Genomic DNA, 18941 nt, shown 5'->3' with positions numbered 1-18941 from the left:
AATATTTCTGGTATAATTTACAACCTAAATGGATTTAGAATTAGTTTACTTCCTCACTGAAGAAAATGGGTCAGGCCATAAAACTTGTGGCCACATAGGACACCAGTTACTCTATTACTGTCCTACCCTTGCGACACCGTGCCTGCTCACTCCCAATGGTACTTGGTGGTATGAAGTACAAGTCAGTAGGAATTTCAAATTAAGGATAATGACAGTTGGAAAGAATTAAAAAAAAAATTAAATGATTCCACCAACTGTTTTAATGATCAGGTATCCCTTTTTTGGGCTAGTGAATGCTCAGTTTTAAAATCCTGAGAAAGAGATGCTATGATGGTTACTTTTATGTGTCAGTATGACTGAGCTAAGGGATACCCAGATAGCTGGTAAAACATTATTCTGGGTGTATCTGTGAGCGTGTTTCTGGAACAGATTAGCATCTAAGCATCTAAATCAGTAGGCTGAGTAAAGATGGCCCTTGCCAAAGTACGTGGGCATCATTCAATCGGCTGAGAGTCCAAATAGAACAAAATGGCACAGGAAGGGCAAATTCGCTCTCTCCTTGAGCTGGAATGTCCATCTTCTCCTGCCTGCAGACACTGGAGCTCCAGGTTCTCGGGCCTTCAGACTCTGGGACTTACACCAGTGTCCTCCCAGTTCTCAGGTCTTCAGACTGCGAGTTACACCATCATCTTCCCTTATTCTCAGGCCTTCGTACTCGCACTGTATTATACCACCAGCTTTCATGGTTCTCCAGCTTGCAGATGGCAGATCCTGGGATTTCTCAGCCTCTATAACCATGTAAGCCAATCTGCATAACAATTATATATATATATCCATATATATCCTATTGGTTCTGATTCTCTAGAGAGCCCTGACTAATGTAGGTACTCACAAATTACATAAGATGTTGGATTCTATTTGCTGTTTTAATAAAATCATTTTTTCACAGAGTGTCAAGGAAGTAATTAACATGGTGTAATTCATGAGGTAGCAAGTAAATTCTTAGCACAATTGGCCCAGGGTTTCATTTGGTAAGTCTAAGTCCTGACCTTACAGCTATGAAATTCCAAGTTTGTGCCTGAACAGATGACTAAAAGAATAAGAATGATATGACCAACGATATGTATCATTTAAACTTTTATTACTAAAATGGAAAACTAAATTCAGCCAGCTGCTTTTTTCTTGCATCCAATCTGACCATATGCCAGAGAAATGATCCTTTATGAGGATTTAGGTGAGAACTGTCAATAAACCAGTTCTGTTGAAAATGCCATACTGGAATATCTAATAATGTTAGGTAAATGAAATTAAAAAGAGAACAAATAGCAGTATTAAAAATCACAGGAATCTCTCCTTTAAATATCAGGGGCCTCCTTTAATAATCTTCAATGTAGCTCATTGGCAATCATAAAAAATTCATCAAGTTCAACCATACTGCACAACCCCCAAAGGAAAAAACTGAGGGAACTCATGGGTAATTTTCACAGCTTCATTGTAAAGTCCAAGATCTGAAAGAAACAGTTCAGCAAACATTTAATCTACAGTGGAAAGCTGTAACATCAATTACTATCTAAAGAGTTATACCTATTTCTCTTTTCTCTCCCTTTTAGAGGTCAACTTGTTTTCACAGTCCATTTCCTAAAACTGAGATATAGATCATCATATTTAACCATGGCTCCAAAAAATAAAAGACATGGAGTATAGGAGACCACCCATTTTGACATCCATTGTACAGGCACAGTTCTTGCCTGGTTGTGTTTTAGGTGCTATGCATTATTTGATGCCTTTAATCTATATATTAAAATCAAACATAACTATTAACATTATTTTTGTTTACCCCATTTAAAAAACTTTTCTTTCCACAAATATTAATTAATTAATCTTTGTTGAGTTTCCTACATACACAAGCACTGTTTAGAAACAGGCCAAAATGTCCTACCATTTTCCTTTTGGATCAGAAAATTCTATAGAAATTGAAAACGTAGCAGGACTGAAACTCAAGACCAAGATATAGCAAGTTAAAATTGTTTTCCACCTAATTCCATGAATTACAGAATGTTTTATTTACCAAAAGGATGGTTATCTTCTTTAAACTGCACATAAGATGCACACATAATGGTTGCCTTGGCTGTTACTCTTCCAACTACTTCCACGATTCCAGAGATTTCTTCATCAAGCTAACACAAAGAACAAAATGTCAACTTGGTGTTATCACATTTTCAGTTGATAATTAACTTGGAAAATTGTTCTACAGTTTACTAATCTTATCTTTCATTTCATGTAGCAAAATGATTTTAAAATTTATCAATGCAAAAATGGAATTATAACTTGTTAAAAAATGTTTGAGTACTTATTACTGTTAGCATGTCACTAGTCCTGTTACCTTTAGCAGTGGCTTCAGGTCCAAAGATACAGTTAAATGTTTAAGTTGAAGACAAAATCACTTAAGGATACTGAGAATGTCCAGCATTTCCATAAGGAGTAATTTGTTTAAAAGGACCCATTGAAAGGAACTTTCTATTAACTACATTTGTACAGTGTGTTCTGCATCCATTAACCAAACAGCATACAGATCTGTCTTCATAAAAGACCAAGAAAATATTTTTAAGTACAATAAACATAAAATGTAAAAACAAGTGACAACTGAAAATAAATGTAAACAAAAGTAGAAAACCGAATTTTAAAAATGTAAAACTCTTGATGGAGGAAAAAGTGATTTAAATGGAAGATTTTTCTTATGTAATTTTCATAAGGAATGAGAATTGTCACCCAGCATTTAAGGGGTGTATTAAAAAAATAACAGAGCCAAAAAAATCATTGGTTAGAAATGTAAAGGGAAATATAATGTAAGAAAAGGACAAATATTTGATTTTAGAGAGGGAAGTTTGATAAGCTGGTCCTTTATACATCCACTCCAAGAATCAGAAACATGAGCAACAAACCAAAACAAGATGAAGAATTAACGATAATATACATAGGATTAATACTTAAACACACAGGCTCCATCAACTCAATAGTTCCATTTTTTCCTTCTCCATCTGAAAGAATAAACATTTTCCCAGTGGGATGAATCTGAAAAATAAAAATATTAAAAGTTTGACAAAAGATAAGCAGACTGACCCAAACTTACTTAATCAATGCACACAAAGCAATTGTTTTTGAACAGTTTAACTGGTTCACATTATCATGTGTTACCATACATACCTGATCAAACGATGCCCAGTTAAATCTGAATTTCAGATAAACAACAAACATTTTCCATACAAATGTGTCCTGTATTTTTATTTGCTAAATCTGGCAACCCTATGCTAAGAACAATTAAAGAGTCCATATTATCTAAAAGTGAGATCTACTGCCACCCATGATTTAAATGGTACGTATCCCACAGAGGATATGTTTTTAAAAATTAGGCATGAGAAAGTAAAGAGAGAACTGGTTGTCAGAAAACCTAGGTTCTAGTCCTGTAAGACAGCGGCAGAGTGCAGTCAGATCTGGTTTGTATGACAGCTTTGCTACTTACTGAGGCCTTGAACCATACACTACTCCTAACCAATTTCCCTATCTGTGAAGTCCGAATACACCTATTTCAAGAAGATATGTGACTGAGATAAACTAATAAGCCTTTATACAAAAGTTTTCTAGGTTCCCTGGTCCCGACATTTTGGGCCTGCTGCTCACCAGCAGGATGAAGGGCTGCACTCTAATAATGGGGTAAAATAACAGACTGGTATTGGATCAGTGAAGTACAAAGAATGTTTTATAGGAAAGAGACTTCAACGAGAAAATGAAGTCTGAGAAAAGAGGAAACTGCATAAAAGAAGGAAACAAGAAAACTGGACTAGTCAAATCTGGGTAACTAAAAAACCAGGAAGTAGATGGAGTTATGTCTATCATTTCCTTTAAGTAAACACAAACGAGGGTGGGACGCTAGAATTTAGAAAGGAGCGCGTTCGAAAACGTCGCGATTCCGCGTCCTAAAAGAAGCGCCAAAATTGGGCTGCAATGGTTAAAAAATGTGCAAAAAGTTCCCTTGTGAGAAATAAAGCAATGGGGAGCGCAGTGATGCTGTAAGGCTGTGCCTCCTCATTCACCCTCCGTTACACACCCTGAGGCCGCCACCCTGACTGTCACGGAGCCCCTCCCCCAAGAAGCCCAGGGTGGTGAGTGTGCGCACCTTCTCCAGCCTCCCTACGAAGCAAACGGGCTGGTCTATGAACTGAGCTAGCATGCTGGCGTTGATGCGCACCTTGGGCGACTCCATCACGTCCACCATGATTACAACGCAATGCCAGCAGCGGGCAGGAAACTAGCGGACAACTGAGACTGTGCGCCCCACGGACGTCTACGGGGCGGATTCCTCCGAAACCAATCGGCGGTGGCCAGCACTCTCGCTCCACCAATCAAACGCACGGAAATCTCGATAGCAATCGCGCAGTCCCCCGAAAGCGAAGAAAAAGGCAAGGACCCGTCCGGAAGTGGGGATCGGCTGCTTAGGGACGCGCGGCGTCCCGGAAGTTACCTGGGTCTTCCGCGAAGCGTACGTGGAGGCGGGGCTTGGATGGGGCGGGGCTGAGGCTCCCTTGTGAAGTATCGGTCTTCCCCGCCGCGACTTAACGCCGGAAGCAGGGTGGCGGGCTCCTGTGCTGGTGCGGCGGGGGACTGCGGCGCGAGCTTCAGGTACCTCTTCTCGCGGGAGTCGCCGCAGCCTTACTGTTGCGGAAGAGAGAGGCGGGAGTGGGTACCTGTTCCCCCGTGGCACTCTCGGTGCTGCGCCACCAGCTGTTAGCATTTCCCCGCCTCCCCTCTTCCCACTTCTGCTTGGGAAGCGCGGGGTTCTTGCTGAATGAAACCTAGGGAGCGGGTCTCTTTTTGACCCCCGCCCTCTGGAAACGAGAAGTGGGGTCGCCAGTGATTTTCATCGCCTTTGTGAAGCTCCTGCTGCTCGGTGGCAGAGGGTCGCTGATTTACCGCCCCAGCTGCGTTACTTTCCTTCGTCAGTTTCCCCACCTGTGAGAGGAGGGGCCTGACCCCATTACCTCTATGACCCTTTCTAGCCCCGACATTCTGGCCACACTGTGGAGGTGCGGGTTTTCTCACCTCACTGTTAGCAACGAATTGAAGCATTTGGGAGTGGGTGAGGGAAGGACCATTGGGCTAGGAGAGGAGACGAATTTAAATGGCTGTTAGATTCTGAGCAGGTGCGTTTCTTCCTGAGACGTGATTTACCTAACCGCAGAATGAGGAGGTTAGATAACTCAATGGCAGGGTCCCAGCTGACTGAGTTTTGTGCATATGATGTACGGACTCCTTCTTCTTAACTCCCCAGGAATCTTTTTCCCTATTGCTTTCCACACCTCAGGACTCTGGAGGGGAGATGAGGAGGCGTGGAGGATAACGCGTTTGAAGGAGATTTGAGGGGATTCTTGAATCTCTTGCTGGCTCATGTGGCTGTTGATTTTGGGGGCTTTATCTTCCGGGATTTGATACCTGCCTTGCCAGCGATATTCCCGAATAAGTGCTCATTAAAAAAAACCTGCCAACGGTGCTCCGGAAATTGGAAAAAGAAAAATCGGGGCGGGGGGATATTATTAGTTTTTGGAAACCGAGTCCATCAGTTTGCCTAAAGCCAATTCAGGTACCTATCTAGAGTCTCCAGTTTAGTCCCGCTGTTGCCTTAAGCTAAGAAGTTCCTGTTTGAGACGTCACGCGGCAATTTAAGATGGAAATCTGATGTGCCGTAATTAAATGATAGTTTGCATGTCTCCGTGTTTATTTAGCACTTAGCATCTATGTAAATATATTTGTCTTTTAATGTTGCTGTCACTGAAACATCTGAAGGATTTCGTTAGCAGATGCAGGGTGCATGTCAGTTGGTGCATAAAAAAGTGGTTGTCGGTGAAAGTGAGCAGAGCCTCTCTTATATTCCGTGCAGAGCCTTAACATCTTCTGCACTTCAGGGTTTGGAAACCAAGTTGATTGCATTATATAGGGTAGAGTACACATGAATATCTTTAATAGCAACTGTTTTTTAAAGAGCAGCCCTTAAAGCACCAGATGCTAATAGCACTGTTTTATAACAGTTAAAAAACCACTTTTGCCTACAAGAGCATCTTTTTTCTAAACAAGGAGATGAGCAAGAAGATAATTTAAAATAGCTTCTTGGATATTTTTTCAGTCACGTGAAATTTATTACGTGATATCTCATGCACAGAGAAGAGTATATATAGCTGATATGTATAGTTTCCAGAGAAATAAAATGAGCCCATGTGGGCCTCTCATTTAGAGTAAGAAATGGAACTTCACCATTAGGGGTGGGCATCCTCCGTTAAGTCCTCCTCTCTACCAGCCAGAAAGAAACACTCTCTTGAACTTTGTGTTAAGCACCCTAAGCTTTTCTCTATAGTTTTATCATGCGTGTAGCTGTTCGTAAATGGCGTGGTACCGATTTATCCTCCTGTCAGGAGTGTAGGAGAATTCCAGTTGATCCATATCACCTCATAGACCAGGGTAGGTGGTAGAACGTCAGCCATGTAGTCCCCATTCCAGGCAGCAAAGAAGTGGGCAGACAAAAGGGTCTACCTTCATGGGACTCAGCTCCCTTTAAAGAGCCCTCCCGGAAGTCCTTCACACCTTGGAGTTCTACTTATTAGGTTAAGAACTTTCCCTTCTATTCCTAGTTTGATAAAAGTTTTAACTGAGTGTTTATGGAGTTTGATCAAATGCATTTTTTTTGCCTTGAGATGATGAAAGGAATATATTTTTCAGTGGTGAATAACACTTACATTCCTGGAAGAAACACAACTTGGTTATGATATCTTTTATTCTGTATTCCTGGATTTGATTTGCTATTGTTTTGTTTAGGATTTTTGCATTCATGTTCATGAGTGAGACTGGCCTGTAGTTTTTCTTGCTTGTATATAATCTTTGTCAGATTTTGGTATTATTAGCATTAGAGTAGTCTCATGAAATCAGTTGTGGAGTGTTTTCTCTATTCTCTAGATTTTGTGTAAACTTGGAGATACCTGTTCGTTGACTGTTAGGTAGAACTCACCTGTAAAACGTTCTGGGTTTGGTATAGTAACCTGTACCTTCTGCTTTAAGCATATCCCACAAGTTTTTCATAAGTAGGTGTTCATCATCATTAAGTTTTAAATATTTTCTAGTTTATGGCATATTTCTTCTTTGATTTAAGGGTTGTTTTTTTTCCAAATATATAGGTTTTATTTATTAAAGTTGTTTTGCTGTTAATTTCTAGTGTAATTACATTATCATCAAATGGTATGGTCTGTCTGATACTAGCTCTGAAAGTATGAGACTTGCTTTAAGACATCAAGTTTTTGCAAACGTTTCATGTATTCTTCAGAAGAAAATTGTGTTTTCCAGTTATTGGATCAAACTTGTTAATTGCAGTATTCAGCTATTTCTATTTTCTTACCTTTTGTCTGATTAATGTCTCACTTATAGAGATAATTGCAAATGGTAGCATTGGCAGTTTCTCCTTGAACTTCTGATGACTTGTGCTATATATTTTTGAAGATTTGGTTTTCACTACATACAAGATGAAGATTATGAAATAAAATGGTGCGATGAAGTAGTGACTATCTCAAATCATGCTTTTTGCTTAAAGTTAATTTTGTTGCTACTACTGTAGACACATCGGCTTTCTTTTCGTTAGAATTTGTTTGCTGTCTCTTTTTCCTTCCAGTACTTCACCTAAGGGAGGCAAGACTCATGAGCTTGGATGTTCATTTCCTCATCTCTTTGGTGGCTTATCAGAGAGCTGACCTGGCAGGTCTCAGCTCAAAGGAGGAGCAGACTGATACCAGCCTGTGGGCTCCAGCAGCTCCTTCCCAGCAAGACGCTTCTTTAAGCAGTAAGCTTCCATTATGACAGAATTGCCCAAATGTGTGGAGGCTGGATTCTTATTATTTGTTTTAATTGAAGTATAATTAATTTACAATATTGTGTTAGTTACAGGTGTACAAAGTGACTCAGTTTTATGTTCCTTTCAGAATCTTTTCCACTGTAGGTTATTATAAGATACTGAATATCGTTCCTTGTGCTATACAGTAAATCTCTGTGGCTTATCTATTTTATGTGTAGTAGTTTCTATCTGTTAATCCCGTACTTCTAATTTATCCCTCCCTGCTTCCCTCTCCCCTTTGATAACCATAAATTTGTTTTCTATGTCTGAGTCTGTTTCTGTTTTGTATATAGATTTAATTTTTTTATTTTTTAGATTCCACATATAAGTGATGTCATATAGTATTTGTCTCTCTCTGTCTGACTTACTTAGTATAATATTCTTTAGGTCCATCCATGGTGCTGGAAATAGCAGTATTGCATTCTTTTTTATGGCTGAGTAATCGTCCACTGTGTGTGTGTGTGTGTGTGTGTGTGTGTGTGTGTGTGTGTGTGTGTATACATATACTACCTCTTTTTTCTTTTTTTAAAAATTTACTTATTTTTTGGCTGTGTTGGGTCTTCGTTGCTGCTTGCAGGCTTCTCCTTAGTTGCGGCGAGTAGGGGCTACTCTTCGTCGCAGTGCACCGGCTTCTCATTGCGGTGGCTTCTCTTGTTGCGGAGCACGGGCTCTAGGCCTGCGGATTTCAGTAGTTGTAGCATGTGGGCTCAGTAATTGTGGCTCGCGGGCTCTAGAGCCCAGACTCGGTAGTTGTGGAGCACGGGCTTAGCTGCTCCGCGGCATGTGGGATCTTCCAGGACCAGGGCTCAAACCTGTGTCCCCTGCATTGGCAGGCGGATTGTTAACCACTGTACCACCAGGGGAACCCCATACCACCTCTTTTTAAGCCAGTCATCTGTTGATGGACATTCGGGTTGTTTCTATGTCTTCGCTATTGTAAATAGTGCTGCTATGAACATTGGGGTGCATATATCTTTTCGAATTAGAGTTTTCATCTTTTCTGGATATATGCTCAGGAGTGGGATTGCTGCATCATATGGTAGTCTAATTTAGTATTTTAAGGAACCTCTGTACTGTTTTTCATAGTGGCTGCACCAATTTACATTCCCATCAACAGTGTAGGAGGGTTCCCTTTTCTCCACACCCTCCACAGCATTTATTATTTGTAGACTTTTTGATGATGGCCATTCTGACAGGTGTGAGGTGATACCTCATTGTGGTTTTGAATTTCATTTCCCTAATAATTAGCTATGTTGAGCATCTTTTCACGTGCCTGTTTGTCATCTGTATGTCTTCTTTAGAAAAATGTCTATTTAGGTCTTCTGCCCATTTATTGATTGGGATGTTTGTTTTTTCAGTGTTGAGTTATATGAGCTGTTTGTATATTTTGGATATTAACCCCTTGTCAGTCACATCATTTGCAAATATTTTCTCCCATTCCATAGGTTATGTTTTTGTTTTGTTTATGGTTTCCTTTGCTATGCCAAAGCTTTTAAGTTTGATTAGGTCCCATTTGTTTATTTTTGCTTTTATTTCTTTTGCCTTGGGAGACTGATCTACAAAAGTACTGCTACATTTTATATGAGAGAATGTTTTGCCTATGTTCTCTTCTAGGAGTTTTATGGTGCCATGTCTTATATTAAGGTCTTTAAACCATTTTGAGTTTATTTTTGTATGTGGTGTGAGGGAGTGTTCTGATTTCATTGACTTACTTGTAGCTGTTCAGCTTTCCCCACACCACTTGTTGAAGAGAATTTCTTTTCTTCATTGTATATTCTTGCCTCCTTTGTTGAAGATTAATTGCCTGTAGGTGTGTGGGTTTATTTCTGGGCTCTCTATTCTCTTCCATTGATCTTTATGTCTATTTTTGTGCTAGTACCACACCATTTTGATTACCATAGCTTTGCAGTATAATGTGAAGTATGGAATGGTTATGTGGAAGCTGGATTCTTTTTTTCTGGGAACACTAGTGTGTGGTGGATCATGAGTGCTTTGCCACTTCTGTGCTTGTTATGTTATCGCCAGTACACCTTATTTGATATTTATACTGTGTGACCCTTGTGGTATTTGTGTCTGCGTTGGCCTGATAACTTTCAACTTTTCTGGGTCCTTATGTTTTAGGTGTTTCTCTTGTAAATGGTGCATGTAGCTAGAGGTTTAGTTTTTCTATCTTTTGTCCATTTACATCGATTGTGGCTCCTGATATTTATGGGTTCATTTTAACAGTCATTTTGTGCTTCCTGTGTGTTCTGCTTTTTTTTGTTGTTGTTTATTTTTTTCTCCTCTCTTGCCTTCTTTTGAATTGACTTTTTATTTTTCTCCCGTAATTCCACTTTATTCCTCTGTATTAGTTTGAATGTTACATATTCTTTAATAAAATATTTTGTGGTCACGCTTTAACAAACACATTAAAGTCTAAAGTTACTTTACTCTGTGTCAAGACAAGAACCTACAACTCCACTGACCTTTTTCCAATTGTATGCTGTTGTCTAGAGTTTTAGTTCTATCTTGATTCCTTTTAACTCCACAAATTAGGCATTATTATTATCTTATGCAGTTAATATTTGCTTGGAATTATTCATATATGTATCATTTTCTTCACTTACTGTTTATTTTTACATCTCAACTTTTTTTCTGTGGTTGTTTCCTCCCCCCTTTTTTTTTTTGAGGTACCTTCTTCGGAAGTTCTTTCAGTGAGAATTGTTGGCAGTACATTCCATCAGTTTGTGTTTTTCTGAATATGGTTATTTCATTCTTGTTTTCAAAAGATAGGTTTATTATCTATTTACATAGAATTCTAAATGGACAATTAATTTCTCTCAAGACTACTCTGATATTATTTTACTCTTATAATATTTGCTTTTCTTTTAAATTGTGATTTTATTCTTTCATGTCTCTATCTGCTTGATCTTCAGTTCGTTTTTGGTATTCTGCAGTTTCACTGTATAATGTATCCTGATGAGGAGTTCTTTTATTTAGTTTTCTGGTGAATATGTTGTGCTTTGTGAATCTGATGATCTTGTCTTTATCAGCACTTGGACATTTTCAACCATTATCTCTTTGAATATTGCTTCTCTCCTATTCTCTAACTCCTTCTGGAACTCCGATTAGAAGTAGGAAGGACCTCATGTGCTCTTGATCTCTGTTTTAGAATTCAGTGGTTTTGACTCTTTGTGCTGAATTCTGGATAATTTTTTCTAATTTTCCAGTTTACTAATTCTTTATGCAGTTGTGAGTCATTTGCTTTAATTTCTTTTTTTTTTTTTTAAACATCTTTATTGGGGTATAATTGCTTTACAATGGTGTTAGTTTCTGCTTTATAACAAAGTGAATCAGCTATACATATACATATGTTCCCATATGTCTTCCCTCTTGCGTCTCCCTCCCTCCCACTCTCCCCATCCCACCCCTCCAGGCTGTCCCAAAGCCCCGAGCTATTATCCCTGTGCCTTGCAGCTGCTTCCCCCTAGCTATCTACCTTACTACGTTTGTTAGTGTGTATATGTCCATGACTCTCTCTCGCCCTGTCAAAACTCACCCTTCCCCCTCCCCATATCCTCAAGTCCATTCTCCAGTAGGTCTGCGTCTTTATTCCTGTCTTACCCCTAGGTTCTTCATGACATTTTTTTCCCCTTAAATTCCATATATATGTGTTAGCATACGGTATTTGTCTTTTTCTTTCTGACTTACTTCACTCTGTATGACAGACTCTAGGTCTATCCATCTCATTACAAATAACTCAATTTCATTTCTTTTTAAGGCTGAGTAATATTCCATTGTGTATATGTGCCACATCTTCTTTATCCATTCATCCGATGATGGGCGCTTAGGTTGTTTCCATCTCCGGGCTATTGTAAATAGAGCTGCAATGAACATTTTGGTACATGACTCTTTTTGAATTTTGGTTTTCTCAGGGTATATGCCCAGTAGTGGGATTGCTGGGTCATATGGTAATTCTATTTGTAGTTTTTTAAGGAACCTCCATACTGTTCTCCATAGTGGCTGAACCAATTCACATTCCCACCAGCAGTGCAAGAGTGTCCCCTTTTCTCCACACCCTCTCCAGCATTTATTGTTTCTAGATTTTTTGATGATGGCCATTCTGACTGGTGTGAGATGATATCTCATTGTAGTTTTGATTTGCATTTCTCTAATGATTAATGATGTTGAGCATTCTTTCATGTGTTTGTTGGCATTCTGTATATCTTCTTTGGAGAAATGTCTGTTTAGGTCTTCTGCCCATTTTTGGATGGGATTGTTTGTTTTTTTGTTATTGAGCTGCATGAGCTGCTTGTAAATTTTGGAGATTAATCCTTTGTCAGTTGCTTCATTTGCAAATGTTTTCTCCCATTCTGAGGGTTGTCTTTTGGTCTTGATTATGGTTTCCTTTGCTGTGCAAAAGCTTTGAAGTTTCATTAGGTCCCATTTGTTTATTTTTGTTTTTATTTCCATTACTCTAGGAGGTGGGTCAGAAAGGATCTTGCTGTGATTTATGTCATAGAGTGTTCTTCCTATGTTTTCCTCTAAGAGTTTGATAGTTTCTGGCCTTACTGCTTTAATTTCAATACTAGTTTTTATTTGTTTCTAGAAGTTCTGTTTGGTTCTTTTTACAAATCTTAGTAGTTTTTACTGATATTCTTTTGTCATAGTCTTAGTTCTCCCTTTATTTCTCCATATATTACAGAATATAAAGTAAGTCTGTTTATGGTCTAGTTTTGATACCCACAGTCTTGATGGGTCTGATTCTGTAGAGTTTTTTGATTCTGTTGACTCTTGCTCACTGTGGCTTATTTCTTTATTTGTATAGTATTTTTTGATTATGAATTCATGTTTCTTGGAACGTTTTTGTTGAGTTTTTTGAGGTTTAGTTTTAGGGTATTTTACTCCAGGGAAGATCTTTGTTTCCTTCTTCCAAAGATGTTTAGCCACAGACTTTGTCCTTGTTCCCTGTGGGACATGGATAATTAAAACTCAGGCTTTTAGTCATTAGAAATCAAAAGTGGCCACAGGGAAAATGTTAACTCTAGTATTTGCATATACCCTTGTGGATTTATAGATTCTTTTCTGGCTTCTATAGATTTTCTTTATTCTTTTATTGGGTTACCCATACATTAAAAATACATATTTATATTTAAGACATTACCACAAGTACTCCTTTAGAGAGCCAATGTGGGGATTCTGTTAGTTGTTGAGGATAACAAGGTCTTGGTGAAGGTATAGTAGGGAACTGGGGAGTGAAGAATTAAGGATGAAGCTAAGTAGAGACCAGAATTTGGAATGTCTTCCTTATATGCCATGCCAAGGAGTTGAGCTTAATAGTGATGCTGGAGGAGAGCGCTGGAAAGGGAGTGATCAGTTTGACATTTTAGGTTGAGTATTCTGGTTTCATGATGATGAATGTCTAGGAATATCCTGATCAAGGTGCTTCTGGTACAAGTAACATGACCTTTTTAAACAAGCTTTAACTTTTTTTTTTTGATTGATTGATTGTGGTAAAATGTACATAAAAATTGCCATCTTAACCATTTTTAATTGGATGGCTCAGTGGCATTAGGTGCATTCACATTGTTGTACAACCATTGCTGTCATCCGTCTCCCAAACTTTGTCATCATCCCATACTAAAACTCTCTGCGCATTATACAGTCTATGAATTTGACTACTCTAGCTACCTCATACAAGTAGACTCATACAATATTTGTCCTTTTCCGTCTGGCTTATTTCACTTATCATAATGTCTTCAAGGTTCTTCTGTGTTGTAGCATGTATCAGAGTTTCATTCCTTTTAATGCTGAATAATAGTCCATTGTATGTAGTAAATACCATATTTTGTTTATCCACTCTTTATTTTGGGTACATTTGGATTGTCTCCACCTTCTAGCCAGTTTACTTTTAGGTCAAAAGGAAACTGATTAGAACTATTTTGGGTTAGCTTGACTAGTCTAAGGTTTATTAGCCTTATAAGGAACTGAAGCCATGAAGAGGAAAGCTTTCAGAATCCAGACTGTCTTCTGTCTCTTTTGAGACCACTTTCTCTTCAGCCAAGCAATTGTTGCTTCACTGTTTACATAGACCTGCATGGTTATCCCAAACTTTGTGAACGGCTCTTGGGAGAATCTAATTTGCCAGCTCTAGTCACTTGGCCATACATCTTCCAAACAACTATGGTGTAGAAGGGGACTTGGGGAGGATTGGGTACAAAGATGTTGGGAACATAGCGGGGTCCACTATGTTGGAGAGACACCCAAGGGGGTTGCAGTAATCAAACTGGAGATGTTGGTGAGCTGAACCCAAGTAGGGGCAGTAGGAATAGAGAGAAACCAAAAGTTTCATGAGATATCATGAGGTTGCAGGACTTAGTGGGTAGGGGAGAGTGGATGAAAGGGAGAGGGTGAAATTAAGGTAACACTTACGGTTCTGTCTCTAGCAGCTGTTTGGACCACCATGCTTTTTTCTGAGATAGAGAGTAGAGTAGGACATGTGTGCTGGGAAGATGACTCAGCCTTGGACACTGAAGCACTACATCACAGGGTGAAGGATATAGACCTAGATTAAATCTTGATACTTAGGTGACTTTTGGAAAAATTATCCTGTCAGAGCTTCAATTTCTGTATAAACATGGGAGATAATAAAGCTTCATGGGGTTATTTTAAGCATTAAATAAGATTTGCGTATGTAAATCCCTGAGCACAGTGCCTGGTTACCCTAAGTACTTAAGTAATAAATTGTAAGTTATAACTGTTAGTAGCGTGAGCAAATTGTCCTAAAGTATCTGCTGGACATCTTAGTGATGATGAACGGTGTTAGTTAAGGTGGAAGAAAACCCCAGCGTGCTTCCCCAGAAGGAAGGAAAGTGTGTGGGCTTGTCTAGGAGTGAGAATCCTGAAGCATCTGGGTGACGGTATGTTTCGCCCAGCTCTGCTCAGCAGCCTGGATGGAAGAGACTGTGTCCTCTTACAACCATTCGAGTGTTACCAAGATGTTGTCTATACTGTTCAACAGTTTCTTGTGGAAAATTATCATCAGGGAGATATTTTTCCTCTTGATCTTTCAGTCTATATTTTCCATTCCTTATGTTTATTCATTGAAGCAGAGACTGGGGGAGCGGGCTACTTTCGTCTTCCTCACTGAACTTTCTATTGCAGGCAGCTTCTTGTTTCTGTGTCTAGTCCCAGAAGACAGGCGGTTGCACACGTTCCTTGGCTTGTTCAGTTCACAGTGGCTAACAGAAACTCATCATGTGTGGGTCTGCCAGGCCGAGATTGAGTCTTCCGTGGCTCAGACTGTTGAGATCTCTGAATGAATTAGAGAATTAGGAGCCGTTTGTAATTCTTCAAACATGAAAGTAGATCTCTTTCCTGTGTTCTGCTCATGGAGCTTTTTCTGTCTGGGACCCAGTTTTACAAAGTCTTCCTTGGGCAGTTATAAACCATTTCCCTCCTTATTTTTCCCTGTTGCTTGCCAAGGCCAAAAACTATCATATTTGAATGGAGGTAGAAGATCTCCCAGGAGAAGGGGAGGGTCAAGGGAGGGAATCCAATTTTGCCAGACTTTAGAAAGAATTCCCATGCAGTGGGATGTCTGGCAGCCTATTGTTTTCTGGTAGGTACAGCTGTGTTTTAGAATTAAGTTCAGGCAATGAGGATGGATGAAATACTTTCTCCATCTTCGTGGTTCACTCTCCTGTTGTAATAGTTTGCTTGTCTATTTGCTTATTCATTCATTCATCCTTGGATAGGATTTCAGAAGATGTAGCATGTGGCAGAGAGCACAGTAATGAACTCTTGGTCAGTTGTACTTCTTGGTCAATCCCCACTGATTGTGGAGTTCACGGACATTTGACTCAGACTTTGGCATACGGTTGATAGTTATTGCCAGTTTTTTTCTTGTGTTTCTTTATGTGCATTTTGATGAAAAATTTGGGGGAGGTGAAACAGTCAGCTTTCTTATTTACTCAGGAGTCTGAAGCAAGTCTTCAGACAGGTAACAATATTTGACTAGACTGTTAACAACTTGTTAGCCGCTTGCTTGGCCTGTGCTGGTTTTACACAGGACTCGGCACCATGCTTTGTGCCCACTGGCCTTGTGAGAGGTGGTAGAGAGGCAGGCCAAAAGGCAGCAAATAGATTAGATAGTTCCTTGAATTTGGAGAAACTGCCTTGTTTGGTGTTGTTCTCTAGGGCCTAGAACTGTGCCTGGCTAGTATTTGGCCTTCAAAACATGTTGGTTGAATGAATTAAAAAGTGAGCAAATGAACAAACGACTGAATTTTAGAAGTTTGTTTTTATTTAGGAAGGAAATACTTTTAATGATGCAGTTAGATTGTACTGGAAGTCGAATGATGTCGATTTTTAATGGGCAGTTGAGGAGTGAGTTTTTTTGGAAGATGTATGTAATGGTTCCTGTTGTGTGTTAGATGTATTTAAGTGAGCAAATAGAGATATTTAAAGACCCACACTGAATAATGCTTTACTTTATTTTTTTAAATTCTCCGTTTCTCTGTGTTATAGAGAGTTATAAAGAGGGGTGATCTCACAATTGGTCTACTTCGTTCTTCCTTACGACTTTATTAAATAAATCACCTATTTAAGTAAATCACCTAAGGTATTTGTTTCATGTGAAGAGATGCTTTTATTAGAGTTGCCTGGGGTCTTTTTCAGGGTGTGTTTTCATTTTAGATTTACAACATTGAACACAGTGGTTAGAAACTAGTATTTTATTGGTAGGTATCAGTGTTATTTAAGCCAAAATCAAATTTTTGTGTGTGACAGTAGAATTATACTTGTAACTTTTCTGAAACATAAAAATATATAATTGTGTCATTAATTTAGAGGAGTCGGGATAACACTAAAGCCTTTAAATTACATTCTTCGTCAATGAATGAGACCAAAATGGTATAACTTATAAGCGTGGTTTGTTATAAGCTCTCAAAGGCAGCAACTTTATCTTCTAAACTTATATCTCTTCACACTATTTAACATCCTTCTTTAGAAAAAAAAGAATGGTTTTTGCACGTCCTGCATTAAAAAGAGGGAAGTTTTTGTTTGTTTTAATAAAACCTCTTGAAATTAAGATCGCTTCTGACTAGAATGCATCACATACTAGGTGATCGCACCCATCTACAGAGGAGTAGTTTACGACAAAGCATTATCTGGTCTAAAATGCTAAGAGTGAAGAGGTTGAGAAACTCTGGTCTAATGTAATAGGTGATTTCCTCTCCCCTAAATTAGTAGAATCAGTGGAGACTTTTTTATGCTATCCTATTTTTCATTTTATGAGTAAGAGACAGTAGTGGAAAAAAGCAGTCAGTCTTTATCATTGCCAGGCTACCATTCTTGATTCTGAAAATAATAGGGTAGTTAATTAAAAGGAAAACAAACCCCCCAAATCCAACAACAGCAGCAAAACTACACAAAACTTCCCTGATGATTCTGATAGAGACTTTGAGGGGTGATAATTTACAGAGAAATGGAGGAGAGTAAAATTGTCTGAGGTCTCTTTTACCTTAGTGAGACTGTCAATTTTCAATGATGGAAAAGGGATCTGAGAAGAAAGAAGGTTCTGTTCTAAAATTTTCTTGGGCCAACTTGTGACTTTTCAAAGTAACTTTATCGTGTGCTTGAAAAGCAGTTCTGCTAGAGAAAATTAGTAATTCCAGATCATGTAATGCTTCCATGATAGCAGGATTTTATTATTATGGTGACAGCTAAGATTGCAAACGGTTCTTGGTTGTAGGTATCTTGCATGGGAATGAGGAGTAGCTGGCTGTTGAGATTGTCAAATGCAACCCGGTGTTGCTGTCCATGGCAAATAAAGCCAAGTGTTAAAAGTCATCAAGTTGAGGCGATAAACTACAACCCCCTCCCCCCATTGCCCTCAGTACTCTTTTAACCTAGAATTTCCTGTATTATATTTAAGGATTTCATGTTTGAATCCTACGTGTCCCATTTCTGAAAAGCTTTTCCTGCCTTTAATTTAATATAAACTAAAATAAGAAAAGGATTTAAACTGTAAGAATAGAAAAAAAAAGTAAAAAACTATAAATTCAAGGAAAAAATTCCCAGCTTCACCCCTGTTGAAATCTATACTGTGAAGTTCTTCAGAGCTCCTCTGCACTCTTCTAGAACCCTCCCTTGCCTACGCTTTATAATCATCAATTTGTAGTTTGAGGTCTTCCGACTTTCTAAGTATTTTAGATGTTCTGTTTTGGCTGAAAATAATACATGTTTAATGTCTCAGTTTGCTAAAAGCAACTATATAGTCATATAGGGAAGTGAGTTTTATTAAATCATGTACCTTCAATTTTTAACGCCTGTTTATATGTGTTCATGATACCACTTTCCAGTAAGGTGACAAGTGAAAAGGTTAGGAGTGATAACTTAGAAGACAGACTCTCTTAAAAATGAGATTGCCACCATTGCTTTGTATTCATCTGGGTTTGTTGTAAAAGCTGCACTAGTGTTCTGAGGGCATCTCTGAGCTACTCCAGATCAGTGGAAATGAAATGGAAATATGAGTTCAAGGAGAAAATAGAACAATGTCAAATTTCCTGCTGTTAGAAAAGAAAGAACTTGCTTGTATATTTTAAAATGGCTGATGGTGGATATTAAAATGCTGTGGTGTTTAGATTACATGAGATAAATTTAAAAGAATGATACAGTTGTTTTATTTCAACATATAAATATAATATGCTAGAAACTACATTCTCTATAATTTTCAGTGTAAAGGTTTAGATGTCAACGTAAAATGTACAAGATAGCACATGATTTTACAAAATTCTTTTAGGGAGTGTGTGAGCACCAAAGTAGGATTAGTGTCTTTGAAACTCTTTTGTCTCCAACCTAAACATGAAACGTGACATTTCATGTCAGGACCTAGTACATGCACCCACAAGCCAAAGTTCATAAACATTACTTACCACATGTGACACTCTCTGATAAACTTTTTGCTTCTCCTTTTCTTTTTTCTCTTCCTCTTTCCCCCCCCCCCCCCCCCCCTCCCTTCTTTTCTTTTTCTACC

The 18941-nt window shown here is 38.6% G+C and overlaps 2 protein-coding genes across 5 annotated transcripts in view; one reads left to right on the top strand and one right to left on the bottom strand.

Annotated features, from left to right (window-relative positions):
• Nucleotides 1-1122: 1122 nt before the first annotated feature.
• RPA3 (replication protein A3) lies at nt 1123-4384 on the bottom strand. 2 transcript variants are annotated; one of them, XM_024766981.1, is made up of 4 exons: nt 4247-4384; nt 2998-3072; nt 2069-2177; nt 1123-1508 (listed from the first exon to the last, which is right to left on the bottom strand). In XM_024766981.1, exons 1-4 carry the CDS (start codon nt 4271-4273, stop codon nt 1426-1428), a joined length of 294 nt encoding a protein of 97 aa, XP_024622749.1. In that variant the 5' UTR covers nt 4274-4384; the 3' UTR covers nt 1123-1425. The 2 variants fall into 2 exon arrangements, with proteins under 2 accessions (XP_024622749.1, XP_024622748.1); XM_024766980.1 differs by having other exon boundaries at nt 4175-4304.
• A 59-nt stretch (nt 4385-4443) lies between these two features.
• Nucleotides 4444-18941, top strand: part of UMAD1 (UBAP1-MVB12-associated (UMA) domain containing 1) — a 232207-nt gene continuing 217709 nt past the window's right edge. The window contains exon 1 of one of the 3 annotated variants that reach the window (XM_024766978.1): nt 4444-4537. The gene's annotated coding sequence lies outside the window, so the exon portion shown is untranslated. The other 2 variants (XM_024766977.1, XM_024766979.1) reach the window with 2 other exon arrangements.

This window comes from Neophocaena asiaeorientalis, unplaced genomic scaffold (genome assembly GCF_003031525.2).
Source record: "Neophocaena asiaeorientalis asiaeorientalis breed wild unplaced genomic scaffold, Neophocaena_asiaeorientalis_V1.1 scaffold70, whole genome shotgun sequence".
Classification (NCBI taxonomy): Eukaryota; Metazoa; Chordata; class Mammalia; order Artiodactyla; family Phocoenidae; genus Neophocaena; species Neophocaena asiaeorientalis.
This window is presented reverse-complemented; position numbering and strand designations above follow the sequence as displayed.